The sequence below is a fragment of the Excalfactoria chinensis genome, chromosome Z, assembly GCF_039878825.1.
Source record: "Excalfactoria chinensis isolate bCotChi1 chromosome Z, bCotChi1.hap2, whole genome shotgun sequence".
Taxonomy (NCBI): domain Eukaryota; kingdom Metazoa; phylum Chordata; class Aves; order Galliformes; family Phasianidae; genus Excalfactoria; species Excalfactoria chinensis.
This window is the reverse complement of record NC_092857.1, coordinates 52,420,074-52,436,248: the sequence shown is the minus strand read 5'-3', so window position 1 is coordinate 52,436,248 and position 16,175 is coordinate 52,420,074. Positions and strand designations below refer to the sequence as shown.

The following is a 16,175-nucleotide window of genomic DNA, read 5'->3' as shown; positions in this document are numbered from 1 at the left end:
CTGAAAACTTATTCTTCAGCAGTCTGCCAATTACTTATGAAAAGAAACTGGTTTTCCCCCATTAACATTCTGCTAAGCTGAGATCTGATGCTATGTTATTAGGTGCATATAGAGCCTCCATCTGAGAAACAAAATATTTTTCTCTGTTTTCATTTTTGCTGTGGGTTTGGTTTGGTTTTTTGCTTCATTTCCAATTCTACAGTGATTAGTTAGAATTTGGCTTTTAAAAGTAAAAAACATTTTATAGATATTCTTTTCACATCCAAAAATCTGAGAAGTTTAAGGGACAAAACATATTGCTTATACAAATTAAATATATGAAATAATTGTTTCAGACTTTGTATACTTGATTTCTCTTTCTGATAAAGAATTTGCAAAGCCCTGCTCAAAAACAGGTACACAGTAACAGATCAGTATAGCTGTAGAAATGCAAAGATACAATGGAGAATTTAGTGTAGTTTACAGAATAACTGTTACCATCAAAAATTGGTACAAATCAATTTGAAATAAACACTGGGCAATGAGCAACGGCATGAAACTCAACCAAGGTAAACGCTGGGTTCTGCATTGGGATACAGTAATGAAAGAAACCAAGTAGAAGAATGCAATAATAAATTCCAAAGCACTTGGACATCACAGAACAATCCATCCATACAAAAACAGCAGGGCAACTAACTTCTGTTGCAGTTGAGACTTAGCTTTTTTAGCATTCTAAACAATCAAGTCCAACTCTTTGAGGCAAATTCTAAAGTAGTAATGCATCATCACTCATACTTACCAATATAAACATCTGTGGGTATCTTAATACCTATCAAGTATTAACCGAGCACGCTGATCTAATCTTTTACCGATTATGTTTTAAAAACATTCAAAGGACAGTTTACATACCCATCTCATTAATAGTTGCTCTTGCTTTTGAGACAAAAGAACCAACTTCGCTTGAATGCATTTTTGCTCTTTCTTTAAGGTCAGCACCTGTAAGTGACATTTCATATACATGTTAGCAAGGTGTATGCAGTACCGTACATTTGTTTTTAGAAGTGAAATATAGCTACCTGCAAAATAAATAAATAAATAAATAATCTACTTTGAGACATAAACGGTTCAAATTGGTCATTCCTATCATTTATTTTCCACAGATTGCAAGGAAAACACAGGATTTTATCATAAGAAAAAGGTTAAATTACACAGCAGATTTTCATTAAATATGCTCTTTGCAGTGGTGTTTCTTCTCATATTAATAAGCAATAAAGCTAGGTTAACACTTCATTTGACATGTACTTCTATTTTCTCATCTGTGTCACAAAGTATGATAGTTACGCCACTTATTGTGTCGTTGTTATTCTTTAACTGAAATATGAAGTATTTAGAATGCATATTTTTTTACAGTAACAGACAACACATAACTAAATAATATAGAAGTTATATAACGCATAACTTCTACACTGAGTCAAGTACAACTTCTCCACCAAATAATCAATTATTAAAAAATAAAAATAAAAAAAAAAAAATCAGCTCTGTGTTTCCCTACCCTAAGAATGAAAATACCAAGAAAATGCGTCCAACTTCATTTGAGTAAAAATGTTAACTCTGACTTAAAACTAAGCAGTCTTATGTTCCTCTTTTGTATCTTTCTGGACTTAGTTCGTGCTAGCTGTGCATCAAATACGGTTTTAGCCATTACAGCAATTCTAATGCACTTGGATTTATTTTGCAAGATCAATATTTCAACCTCATACTTTTTGACAAATATCCAGATGTCATTTTACAGTAATATGTCCAATTAAAAACAAAAAAACAAACAAAAAACAACAACAACAACAAACAAACCAAAAAAACCCCATGAAATCCATGACACCAAAGAGACTCTTTTCACCTTTGTTATTCTATGCATGTCAGTGAGGCACACATTGGCATGTTTCCCAATAAAAAACATGAAGTAGCATTTATGACATCAGATACCCTTCTAAAAGCTTCCACAGAACTTTCTGATTTACTGCAATTGAAGACAGAATGATGGTGCAATCGGTGTACGCCTGAAATTTCTGCAGTCAAGTGCGTGCTGCAGGAAAATGCTAGAACTCTTAACAATTGCTACCTTAGTAACTCAAAGTGTATATAAAAATCTTGACAGGAACCTCAAAAGCAAACAAAATTGGCATTTATAAATCTGAACTGACATTTCAGTAAAACAAAGCTGCAAACTGTCTTCACAAATGCATTACTGTATAGAGTTCTGTTACTGAAAGGATCCTTACAAAACTCAATGACAATACCTACTACAAAAGTCACTGATACAGGAACTGAAGAAATGAAAACATTTCAATTTCAGCAGTTAATGTTTGGGATTTGCTTTTACAACTCTGTCTATAAGCATACTACTGCCTGTATAACAAGATGCTGATACACCGAAATCCTTGTTTGCTTGGCATGCTGTTGAAAAGTAAATTTCAAAGGAAAGGTTGCGGACTTAAAAATCCTATAGAACTGCTTTTAAAATTAAACTAAGGCAACTCTTAGATTTTAAGTTATTCAGACTCATTAAGAAAATGGATTCAACGCCTCCTCTCCTTAAAAAAAAAAATAAAAAAAAATCCTAAAACAAAAACAAAGACTATGGCCTTTGACCTGCATTTAAAATACACTTCTTTGAAGGTATTTACAAAAATCAACAATGTTTCAACAATATATTCCATACAAATTGATTAAAATATAGCAGTTGCATTAATTTAAAATTAATGAAAAGTTGTAAGGAGAATTTCTAGTATAATAATTGATTTTAGTTTCTTAACCAATTTCTGTAATCTTACATTTCCTTTTTAAAGTATTTCTCCCTCAGAACTGCCAAGGTAATAGAAAAAGTTATTTTCCAAACTCTTTCCTATCATAGCACACTAACCAAAGTTTTTTGGATAATACTTTTAGGCTAAAACCCATTCACTCTGATTTTTCATAGGCAATAGAACCGACACTGACCTAATAATTTTATTCCTGCTGTAAGATTAAACACTGACCAAAGAATCCGTGAATAATTTCTTGATCTACTCAGTAAAGAATCGTTCACCCTCAGCTGTTTCAAAGATCCCCTCCTGTCAGCCCAAGTAGAGTGCTTCAAAGTACCTGCAGATAAATATATGCACAGGTCCTGACAGCAACGTCGTCAAAATTTTCTAATCACAAAAAAACTATTAAGACTGAACATCTGCAACTTTCCCATGGATCACAGCTAAAATAAGTGGATATGTTGGCCTATCTACTACCCACATCCACTACCATAGTGGAAATACTAAATCATGGCTTGAAACAATGATTAAGCACCTGGTAGCAAGGCAGGGCCAATTCTGGGTAAATCCTGGCTCCACCCTTCCCAAACCTCATTTAAAGGTTGTCAATGAGGAACTGATTTCTTTTTGGAGATCCCTGTGTACCTGAGGTCTCCTGAAGGTAAGCAGCTCTTTTTCCTTTATTTCTATGCTTACTGCTGTTTTATTTGAATAAATCCTCACACAATGAAGTCTGCGATCTTGCTGCTCTGCTGCTCATCACATTATAACTCCCAGGAGACTTTAGGAGTTATACTGCTTGTCTACACTGTACTAAAGCAGGGTTCTTTAAGGCCTTCTACACAGAAATGCAATAAAGGGGAATCCTAAGTTACAAGTAAGCTAAAGCAAACTAACTGCTACAGAATTGGACAAACACCGTGATTGTGTCCCCACATGCATCCAGTTTGTACTAGAGCATGAATCACTGTTTTGATTATCTTGATAATTAGTCCCACAAATTGAACTCTATCCACTCAGAAACCTAGATAAAACCAACTGAAACTACTTGTCATTCTAGAGGTTGCGCTCACCATTTCTTGTTTCTGAGTACTTCTCAATGCTTTACAAACTCCCTTTTCAAGACAATACAATGTCTTGAAAAGACTACTAGGAGTTGTTTATACAGGCCAAAAGAGAAATCTTAAGAATAGTACAACGTATGCTTCCCCCTAAAGCTACATAAGGAGCGGAGCAGAGAAGAAACTCCAATTAACTCAACTCAGAGAAACAGCACATCTAAATTTATGAAGTAAACTGATGGGAGATAACTTCCATGCAGATTTCTCATTAATTTCAAAACTGCAGTCCGAACAGCATTCCTTTGAAGATCTGCTTGACAGTAAACATATAAGCAACTGGTATACATAGATCAACCCTTAAAACTACACTGAGGAAGGCATATGTTTTAAGTATTACCTTCATCTCTGGAGAGATCTGTCAGTCTCGAAGGAAATTTATTTCACTTTAATCCATCACTCCTTTATTTTCCCACAAAAATTGGGGGAACACAGAATTATGTGTTTCAGTTAAGAAAACTGAAACTTATGGTGAGTGTAAAAACTTTGATGCAATTAACATCCTGTGTTTTTTTTCCTGTTTGTTTAAAATTGGCTATTCATTTGATGGCTGTTCTACAAGGTCAGTCTAGTGAGGTTTTTGCAGCATGTGTTTGACTTCCACTTCACAATGAAACCACAGCACATGTCTTTTTGAAAGCCAATGGGAATCCAGGCATATTGCTGCTATTTACTAGAATTTTCTCACCTATACTTCCACAAGACAGAGATGATTATTTAACTTCAAGAACACACCAAAAGAAACCAAGTTTTACAGTGATTATTCTGACTCCTCTTGCATACTATATATTTTCACATGCGTTCTGAACAGAATTCACACACTGTTGAAAAGGTGTTATTTTCAAAATTCCTGTTCCAAAGTCTTGTATAAACCTCAGTCCATGAACACCATACTTAAAAGCTGAGAAATTCTCATGTACGGTATTATTCCATACTATGCTTTAACACATGCTTCCATAACATGATACAAAGTTTTAAATGAAAATATGCTTGAAAATCGACAGCTTATATCTCATACTTCAAACTGTAACCATACCCAATATTTTTACTAAAAGCTAAGTCTTTTAGAAGTCTGGCACAACGAAAGAGAGAAGTCATCTAACTGTCAAAAAGGGCCCAAAGTGCCTTTTCTCTGTGAAGAGGAAAGGATGTAACTAACGGACAGGTATTTGAAGTACAGTAAAATATTAAATTCTTAGTCTAGTGTGGTTACTTTGAGCTTCCCTTTGATCTGGTAATAAAGAAAGCAGGCCAATCCTGTTTGTACTCCAAAACTTCATTAAGGAAATTACTTCCAAGAGCATGAGAAGATGATCTTGTGCATATTCCATCTGATTTCTCAGTATCTTGTGCACCAGAACCACAAAAGTAGGAACACAGAAAACTGCACAGCACAGAGGCACAATGTGAAATATATTTAACAACCCCAGCAACAGTTTAATGAGGAAATTATGAGATACAACTATGCTTTCTAGTAGGATAACAAAACATCCACTACTTCTCCAAATTATAATGTTAAGAATAGCAGTGTATCCACAGCTTATTCCCACACAGAATATTTATGCAGTCTAATTTATGCAGTCTAATATTCTGCTTTCTCCAAATAACAAAATATGATACTGAATTAACAGACTGAGGCAAAAGGCCAACTTTTAATGAAGTTATTGTTCAACCTATAACTACTAAAAAATCCACTAACCTAGGCACCTGTAAAGGCAGACATATACACCCCCTAGAGAAAGCAATGCAAGAAATCCAGGTCACAATTGACATAAATAGTAGGCTGGTGTAACAACTGACCTTCATCAGTTGCTCTGATAGTCCAACAACCTAAAGAGTCACCAACAGACAATGACCCTCCAGTTCACCAACTCTTCAGAACTTGCAGATGCATCCCATCAGATTCTGCACATCTGTGTATCCAGCTTGTACAAATGGGTCTTAACTTTAGTCCTCCACTACTATTGGGCATTTGCTGTTTGCCTCTTGGCACAGAGACTTGGGAGCTGACCATTCCTATGCTGACCAAGGCAAACAGAATCTGGAATGCTTCAGCCTTTACAGTCATTCACGACTGAGCTGCCAGGACCACATCCACAGTTTCTCTTGTAACTCTTGACACTTTTTGTTAGTTTCAGCTCCAGCTGAGCATACTCCTTCCTGAATATATTTCTACACACCTGAGCAATACTTCTCTATTGCTACCTGAGAGTCTGTTCTCTCTTGCAAGGCTAAAGTGAACAACTCAAAAAATACAGTGGACGCTCAAGGCATCAGAAAACAGAAAGATAAGTTTTTTGTCTCTAAAGAATAAAGAAGAATAACTCAATCCAAATGTTGAGAAAGCTACAGAACACACAGAATAGACTAATAATATTCTAAAGATGAGCAAATGTATTCCTAAATACTTTTAAGACTTCACAAGCTAAGTCATTTATGAATGCTTACAGTTCAGGTACCAACTCAGAACATTAAGAAACGAAATATCAGTATAAGAACTTTTTTTAATTACAAGGTATGAGAGATCTGAAAGTTGAGGGCAAAGAAAATGAAAAAATAAGACTGAAATATGTACTGAACAAAGAACTGTTAGCAATTTGCTTCTGCAAATTAGCTGCTTTTTTTTCAATACTAGTGAAAAGAAAGATCTTACTCAAATAAGTTCATCTTATTCACTGGCTTTTCTGATAGTTTACATTTTAATCTTCAAATCAAACAAATGCAAGTAACAAGAAAATTTTAAATCTGAAGAACATTTCTCCAGATACAAATGTCTAAAAGAAAAGCATATTGGCAAAGAAAGATTTCTGATGAGCCTTTTTATGTTTGGTTTCTTATTCCTTGAGGACAGACACAAATCTAAGAATGGGATTAACTTTGCCAATGCTACAGGGCGCATCAAAACTTTTTAATGAAGAACAGAATCCTATGACATTTAGTGTCACTCTCCATAAAGTTTAATCCAAACTACCAAATTCTCTAATATTAAGACTTACCTTGATGCTTGCTTTTTAAGTTGAAATTAAACAAAGATGATTATCGCCTTCATCTAGCCAACAGGCTATGACTTGTACACCGAACTTTAAGTTTTCTTCAATTGTAATTTAAAATATATATATGTAAAATAACACTTCAGCACTTCTATCAAACAAGATAGTTTTAAATGAAAAACAAAACAAAACAAAACAAAACAAAACCACAAGTAGATAAGTCAGTAACACATCACAAAACATCAAATGTTTAAATGTCTTTCATAAAAAAGCAATTGGAGAAACTATAAAGGTTAAGGACATGCTTTCAAAACTACAGATCAAAATGCCCAAACACAGAATTCTTAGAAAATAAAATAATCAAATACAAAATGATTTGAAATGATTAAAAGTGTACATGCATTTATGATCATGAAGAACTTTTAATACACCATGTATACGGGAAAAAATGTTAAAACATGTACATTTACGCTGGACCTAGCATAAGGAGTGAACTAATAGACAGCATGCTAGTAGAGACTTAAACGGAGGCTCAGAAGCACCAAATAGCTACAGATATTTTTGAAAAGCACTGACTTCACACTGTTACACCATGCATATAAAATAATAAAAAGATCTATTTTTGACAAAGACATTTCTGCTTTCTGGTAATAAAATAGAACTGAAGTCTAACATGGAATAAGATGGTGTAAACAATGCAACCATGAAAGCTGAATTATTCTACCCTTCTGTTTACCTCCCAACAAACAACAGAATCAACTGTGATTTTTGTTCATTCTATGCCTTCCATATTGAAAATTCTTACAGCTCAGCATAAAAGTTCCTGAGTTTTAAGCAAAGACCTAACAGTAATTTAGCCAACAGAATAAGGATGTATATTTTAACATGACTACTGAAAAAACAGCTTTAATGTAATACAGTGTATCTTCTGTATCTCATGTAATGTCTCACCCATATAATGTTAGGTGACACACTACTTTCAAAGTAATAAGCAGGCATTCCTCAAATTTGCTAGGGTCAAGATTCTTCAAATTTTCTAACCTGAAATGAGTTTTGAAATTCAGACTGAATATTCTTCATTACTAAGTCTTTCAGTTCAAGAAGATATGAAAACACTCAAAATGTTGAGCAATTCTGTTTTTTTCTCTTCGATTTCTAGTAAATCACATAAGAGAAAAATAAAAGTGATCTTTCATTGCATTATTACAGATGACGGAGTCAAAACTTCTGCTTGCACCATATATATGATCACTACACATACCTTTTTTCTGATGTTAGAAGGAACTGATCGATACTGTTAGCTTTATCTATTTTTATTAGTAGTAACTACAAAACATAGTTGACTAACAGCATACCCAGTTTCATTATCTTTAGGTACAAAAAGAGAAAGTCAGAATCTCTTCTAAAGAAATCCTGAAGTCTGTATTCAGGCATAAATCCTATTAAAGAAACAAGGAGTTCTTCCAGAGGAAAACCAAATTTGAACTATTTTATCATTTAAACGTAGATGAGTGAAAACTTCTTTTATATTGCCAATATACCCTTCTATTCCATCTTTTGATCTGAAATGCATCAACCAGTTTCTCTTCGGCTACCTGTTTTTATTTTTTAGGGGTTTTTTTGTTTGTTTGTTTGTTTTTAATTATCAGTATTAGTCATAGAAGATGTCAACTGCAAAGTCCCAGCAAGTCAAGACTCAATTATACTGGATTCTATGCAGCTCGATAGCACATTATACCTTCTGTGAAACATTTAAAGCACATCAATGACACACATAGTACTACATGAAAATAAACACACCTTTACAAGAATACTTGTAACGATAAACACGATTTGCTGCCTCTCAGTTACATGATAATACAAATAGAGCAGACCATACATAAACTTGACAGAAGGTTAGAAATAAGGATGTTATATGAGGCAACTAGAGTTTGACTTTAACCTTTTCAAGTAACAGCAGGTGAAAATAACATTTATGGGAAAACTCAAGCACAAAAAGTCTTCAGAGTTAAAGATGAAAAGCTCAACTCAGGCCATGTTAGGCCTATCATATTAACATTGGGCCAACCATTCGACTCAGGATAGTGAGGATGTAAGGAGTAGTAAGCATTTGAGCCATAAGCAGGAACATCCTTAATTATGTTTTTTATTCATGCATTAGCTAGACAGAAAAACATCAGCTTCAAATCTATCTCTCAAAAGCACCAAGTCAAGCTGCTCACAGTAAGTACTTCCCTTATTCCCACTATCCCCAAAAGCTTTGAAAAGACAGAAATAAATGAAAATGTTTGTAAAAAACAAGATTTCCCATCCAATAAATTTATCTACAGAACCAACACTGCAAACTCAATTCAGTTTTCTAAGGACTTGTTATTTTAAAATGCTTTAAATATATTCAATTTCTTCTATTTTTAAAAGACCATCCAATAAACTTGTCAGCAACTTACCAAGCAGAAAGAAAGAAGATGGAGATCAAACACTAGAATATCATCTACCATCTGGAGAAGCTTAACAAGTTATATGAATTGGTGGTATTTGAGCCCAGAGCTCAATCACTAAAAAGTATGTAATGTTTGTCCACATACTCAACCATTTTCATCTGGTGACAGAAACTCCATGAAAAAATGTTATAATATCAGCAAGGAACTATTTTAGACACTTCATTTCTTACATTCAACATCACTCTAATGCTTCACAATTTACGTAAACTACTGCCTTATACTTGGAAAAAAAAACAAAAACAAAAACAAAAACACTGAGAGACACTGTAAACAATTACATATCTGTCCCTTCTCTAAATACATATTTGAGGACTGTATTTTGCCTAAAACAGGCAGGATCTGACAAAAGACAAAGAGGTGTGTGTGTGTGTGTGTGTGTGTGTGTGTGTGTAAGGGAACAGAAAGAGGTGTGTGTGTTTGTAAGGGGAACAGAGACCAGCTTCTAGATAGGAAAAAACTAAAAATTACACAAGAAAATGATTTAATGAAAAACTTCATAATTTCTCCACTTTCATATTACCTGTAGCACTTCAACATCAGAAAGCATTTTGAAACTTAGAAAACTGATGCCCATTAATGGCTTTAATAACCCTACAAGACTGATTCAGTTTTCATTACAACCAAATATCCAATCTTTTCTACATCACTGCATACATCACCAAACATGCTAGAACCACAAATGCATGAACAACTAAGTATTTCAACTTAAACTGACTTAATACTCATGGGAGAGATCAGGACCTTATAAACTGCAGTGTTAAGTAAAATACTCAGAGGTATATGATACAATTAAAACAAACAAACAAACAAAAAACCCTAAGATTCTCAACTAAGCACGAATTCATCTACCACTGATGTCCAGGTTGGCAGAATTCTAACCAAAATGATACTTCTATCAATTTAGTACAAACAAGGCTAATCACTGACAGGTACCTTTCTGTTAATGTAACCTTTATTTGCTTTTAACCATTTTAAATGGAACATGGATGACAGAGTACATATTTTGACAAAAAAATGAATCCATATGCATGCCCTGAAACTGTCTTACAAAAATGCAACCACTGAAAGCAAGCTTGCAGGTTTTGAGCAGATCTGAGAGAGTCTATGACAGACACAGAATTCACTTACAATAATGAATGTCTGACTGCTTTCTCATAACCAGGATTAGAAGCTGACAAAAAGAGTGAGTTATGTTAACCAAACTAAGTAGACTCTTTTCATAGAAGTAAAAATGGGTTTGGTATTATTCTGGAGTTAAAAAAAAATTGCTCAACATTTCTTGTCATCTGTTATCAATACCAAACCACAATCAACTTAATACTCCTAGGATTCTGTCTAACAAAGTTTTCTGCATTTTCTGTACCACAAACAAAATGCTATTTCAAAATAAGCAGAACTGTCTTGGGAATCTAAAATGTATTACATCAGCAAGAAGCCTGGAAAGATACGTAGGTTGCGACAAAAATAGTGCCACCTATTTATTGCCATGGAAACAATAACAGATACAAAGAACACAATAACACTCTTTGATAGAGGAAATTCTCAACTACAAGACACTATTTTTCAAGAGAGTCACCACCAGTAGTTATGCACTTTTGCCAGAGATGAACAAGAGCCTGCAAGTCATGTCTGTACAAATCTGTATCAGCAGAGGTGACTCACTCCCACCACTGCTGAAACTCACTACGTGTTTGCATCCACTGTTTGGACTCCATAAATACTCAGAAAGTGTCAAGGAATGTCAACAGGTGCCATTTTTTCCACATGGAGGAATTAAATTCCACATCTTTGCTTCATATGCACTCCCATGTCAGACGTCAATTTGTCAGACTGCCTCTCTGCTGCAATCTGTCACATAGCAACAAAGTGTAATGGAATACTGGTGGGAAGGTTCAACTTCTACTGCCATACCACCACCATCTGCCTCTGACATCATGGGTCAACATAATAAAATAGGAAGCATTGCTTTCAGAACAGCCCTTTGATGAAGTTTCAGAAATGTCTTAAGGCAGGCTAGCGTAGTAACCCTGTTTTGAAGAGATCTGGGGGGAAAAAAAACAAACAAAAACATTCCTCTAAAGTATTGAAAATTTTTCTCTACCCTAAGAATTGAAGTGAAGGACTCAAAGGAAAAACTTGTTGCTGATACAAATCTACCCAGCATAGAAGCATAATTCAAGTCCAAAAAGATCTTCAAGATCAGCAAGTCCAGCCATCAAACTGACTTACCGAGTTCCATGGCTACAGCATTTCCCTTAATCACCAGGCATTCAATATCAACACTGGTCAAGATGTGCTGTGGTTGGAAGATGTCTTGTTTGACAGGAGCAGTACTGCTGGATGGGGAGGCAAAGACATAAGAATTTGCACCTCCCTTTTTCAGTGCAAGTGCTCTCCACAGTGACTAAACCAATCCTTGGTTGTATTGCTGTTATTCCACCAGCTCCTACTGAGGAGGTGCAGAAGAGCCAAGGGACGAGCTTATCTCAGCAAAATCTCTTCCTAACTCATATTATGTCCAACCCTGACCCAGTGGCATCCCAGATCACCCACATGAAATTCTCTAACTTAAGAATATAACTCAAATGGATTACCTAATATCTAATGGCCTAAGACACTACAATTCCAGATTATAGTAAAAATCTAACAAAAGGAAAAGCAGAAAGAATGCATAACCTCAAGGCAACTCTCAGAGCTTGGCCAAGCTGAAGGCCATGAAGGACTAGAGGTACAGAAAGAACCTTTTCCCCCAAACCTCTGCTTCTACCTGAGCTACACTAAAGCAAGAAAAAGTCTGATGGGTTTAGAAAATGAGAGTTTAGTAAGTAAAGGTGAGGAGAAAAGAAAGAGAGAAAGAGAAATGCAAAAACAATCTCTCATCAGTAGCAGGCTGATGTTTAGTCAGTGTTCAAGTAAGGTCTATTTACTGTAAGAAAATCTTCCCAGTCTTACTTCTCAGCATGACATCATACAATATGAAATATTCCTTTGGTCCACTAGTGACAGCTGTCCCCTCCAAAGCTCCACCAGCACCCAGACAATTCACTGCACTGGAAACAGAAGGAGTAGTGTAAGAAACAAAGGCAATCTAACACTGTGTAAAGCTCCGTTCAGCAACAGCTAGAACACTAGTTTATCATCAACACTGTTTAGGTCACCAAAATAAAATATAGCACCATAAGGTGTTCTATAATGAAAAACAAGTCCATCACAGCCAAGTTACATACAAATTTAGATGAAAAGACCACTAGCACTTAAAGCACTTGTTAACACATAGGTCACCTACAGGTGAGACAATCCAAAAACTTCATAATACCTGCAGAGAGCTACAGAAGGCAGATACACACCAAGTTATCAGAGGACCAACCCAAACTACCCCATGACTTCAAAACGCCTAGAAATACCCAGTGAATACAGCAGACAGTGTTTTAGCTTTGGATATGTAATCAACTTAACTAATATACCTACTGAAATCAACAAAGGACGACAAATTATACCACGTTAAGGTTTTTCCTGAACAAAAGATTCTCAAGCATGTCAAGAAGACTTAACTCTCTTCCGCAGAAATAAAGACTGTTCAGAAACAGTATCCTCTCCATTCATCAACCCTACAAAATCTAAGACTTCAACAGCACTAAATCTTGCATTTCTCATGCTCAGGAGTATACAAGAAGTTCAAGACAGGACAGCTTCTAAGCAGACTTTAAGACCGGTCTAAAAGTCAAGCCCACTGTAATAAGCATAAAAAATTCAGGAATTCATCTATGTAAGTGATCTAGAAGAAGAGGTAAACTTGATAAAGTATTACGTAAAGTATCTATAAAACCAAAATCAAATGCAGTTTCATTGTGTTAAATATGTAGTGTAGCCACTAAATATGCATTTCTATTACACACAAGATCACACAACCCAGTCACGTTACCAAAGATACTGTGGTTCAAATCTTAGAGAAGTGTACCAACAGAAATGACAAATGCAAAGCAAAACTATTTCTGATTATTTTCTAAATACTGAAATAAAAAACTGGACTTGCTTTCTATCTAGAAACCAGAGCCTAAGTGTTAGTGATGAAAACTCTAAACATATCTACTGCAAAACGTAGCTTTTCCAGTATAAAGAGTTTCACCTTTTAGTTTTTTCTACTACAGAACATTTTAGAAAAGACTTCACATCTTGTAATTTACTATAGTACTTCAAAGCCTGCATGTACATTTCACTATTCTAGATATTCAAGTTAAGTGCATTTCAATGCTTCAGAAATCATCATGACAAGATGTCTCTTTTAGATTTTGGGACACAACTGAAGGTACTTCTCCACAGCTTCTATTTGTGTCAACAGCACCTACTAAACACTTCTGCTCAGGACACCTCTTCATTATTTCTCTAGCCGTCCAGAAGAGCATTGTGTCAGTTTCAAACATCTCAAAAAAAACTGTTCTCTCTCTGTTCATGATGCAGTTCATTTATTTGCAACCTATACTAATAATTCTTTCTCTTAATGAAATTACATTCAGTTATCTAGTTACAAAAAAAAAAAATAAATGATTTCATGCACTTAAATACACTGGCTAAACAAAGTCCTGTGAACAGTAAAAGATACACAGCCCTGCTTTCCATTTTGATAAATTTGGAAACAGTTCTTAAGATTTCCAAAAAAATCAATTTTTGATATATTTGTAACTCCATTTTCAGTTGACATACATTTCCAGCAAATGTTCAAATGGAGTGCATAGGTTGCAATGAGACATTCGACTAAAAAAAAAAAATAAAAAAACAGCCTCTCTTTACCAGTTTTTATAAGACCTATCTTACAATAGAAAAATACCCCTCGCTTCACAATCACACCTTATTCATGTCATCACTTTCAGGAAATATATGTATTTCTGAACAATTCTGTCAAGGAAGAAGCATAGAAAGAATAATATTTCATCAAAAATTTCTGACAAACACTTTCAGAACTAACTATTGCAGCAACTTCCATCAAACTAGACACTGACACACCGATTTCACAAAAACAGGGTCAAATATACCACTAGATTTCTGTTTTTGTTGCTCTGATTTTTGTTTTAATAAAAAATACATTAGAAGTAAGTTTTGTTACTTACACACATTAACTATATTACACATTTTATATGCAACCCAAGACAACTACTATTCCCTCAGGTAAGCCAAAAGGTTGGGCACTCAGGGGTTATACTGTTAAGAATCATCACCATAAGCAGAGCATCAACTTGGACAAAATTCTAAGTAATAGCAGAGATTTCATGTCCAAGATTAACTCTCTTCCAATAGGAGAGTGAATATTACTAGGGGTCATCAGCCACTTACATTTCCATTGCTGAATCACATATGTCACAAAGAAGGAAGAATGATGAAACATTGCACCATTAACTTTAAAAGGCAAATTTAAAAGTTACAACAATTAAATAAAAATAAAGCCAAAAAAACGCTTTTCTAGGTGGTTTTCATGATTTGTCTTTCCATAACAGCCAGATCTCAAATACATCATTTACCAGCTTCATGCTCACAAATTACAATGTCTACAGCTCATTCAAGACCAAAAAAGGAAGAAAAATTGTAAGGAAATATTCTCAACTGGCATCCTGGTGCTGAACAAACCAATTACCATAATCTTTTTTTTTTCTTTTTCTTTTTTTTTTTAAAGAAAAAATGTTTTATACTGTAGTATTACTAGCAGCATAGAAAGCTGTTTCTACTTCCACTACAATCTATGAAAAAAAAATAAGTAAAGTACTGCGTGGGTGAAAGTTAACATGAATTCGGCTAGTCTTCAATTAGTGACAAAGAGTCCCCCTTACACAGTAAATAAAATGTACTTATTAATTGATCCTTGTGTACTGCAAGAAAAACTGAAGTTATCACTAGAAAATGTAAAATCCAGATGAAAGGGATATGCAGGTGTTTCGAGCACACAACACAGGGAAAAAAAAGACACCTGAGTGGATGCCCTGGATAAGCCAGTGGAAAAGAACATTGCATCTTATGCAAGACATGGAATAAAGAGACAGCTTCAGATTGAGCCTGTCTTGTTGCAGTTAATCCACTTTCGCCTCTTAAGTCACTACTCTCAACTGGAGATAAAGTTTCCTTTCTGCTTTCACTTAGTGCCTCTTTTAAACAAGTTTCTCTAAGATTTTATATAATCAGTTCCTCAGAACAGCCTCTGTTGAACTTTTAAAAAATCCATACTAACCAGTGCATCAACTTGTCTGGCTGCCAGGTGCCCACCAAGCAACTCTCTCAATCCTTTCATCAACAGGAAATAATAAGAAAATAAGACAGAAAAGTTTGTGGGTCAAGAGAGACACCGAAATATCAGTCATCAGTTAACTATTATCAGGCAAAAGAGAAGAAAACAACAGTGGCATACCACTTGACTGTCAATGACTCCAGTTCACTTTGACATACTAGTATGTCTTGCACAGCAGTACTCAGCGGTGGCTTGACTTCACTCAGACCAAGATAGTTCACTGCTAGCCACTGAACTTTCATACTGTCCAAATGGGTCTGTTAAGGGGTGAGTGAGTCTTGCTGATTACTCCTTGGCTTTCCAATTGATTATTCTTTGGCTTTCCAACTGATTAATTAGCTTATGGATGAGAATCAAGTAGTCTTGGTGAGATACTGCAGCCAGTGCAAAGCTGTGGCAGCAATCAACACCTGCTTTCCCTCTCCTCTTAGAAATAGCACAACAGAATGGTCTTCTGAGAGATCAGAAAAGGTAGACAACTGCTTAATGTCCTCCACCCTCAAGATAGCTAT

At 35.0% G+C, this 16,175-nt stretch overlaps 1 protein-coding gene across 2 annotated transcripts in view; it reads right to left on the bottom strand.

Annotated features, from left to right (window-relative positions):
• The window catches only part of AUH (AU RNA binding methylglutaconyl-CoA hydratase), a 95,343-nt gene that overhangs the window by 62,532 nt on the left and 16,636 nt on the right, over positions 1-16,175 (bottom strand). For both annotated transcript variants that reach the window (XM_072359709.1, XM_072359708.1), the window contains one exon: positions 889-975. In XM_072359709.1, the coding sequence (XP_072215810.1) occupies positions 889-975 (87 nt within the window). The remainder of the gene's footprint in view (positions 1-888; positions 976-16,175) is intronic.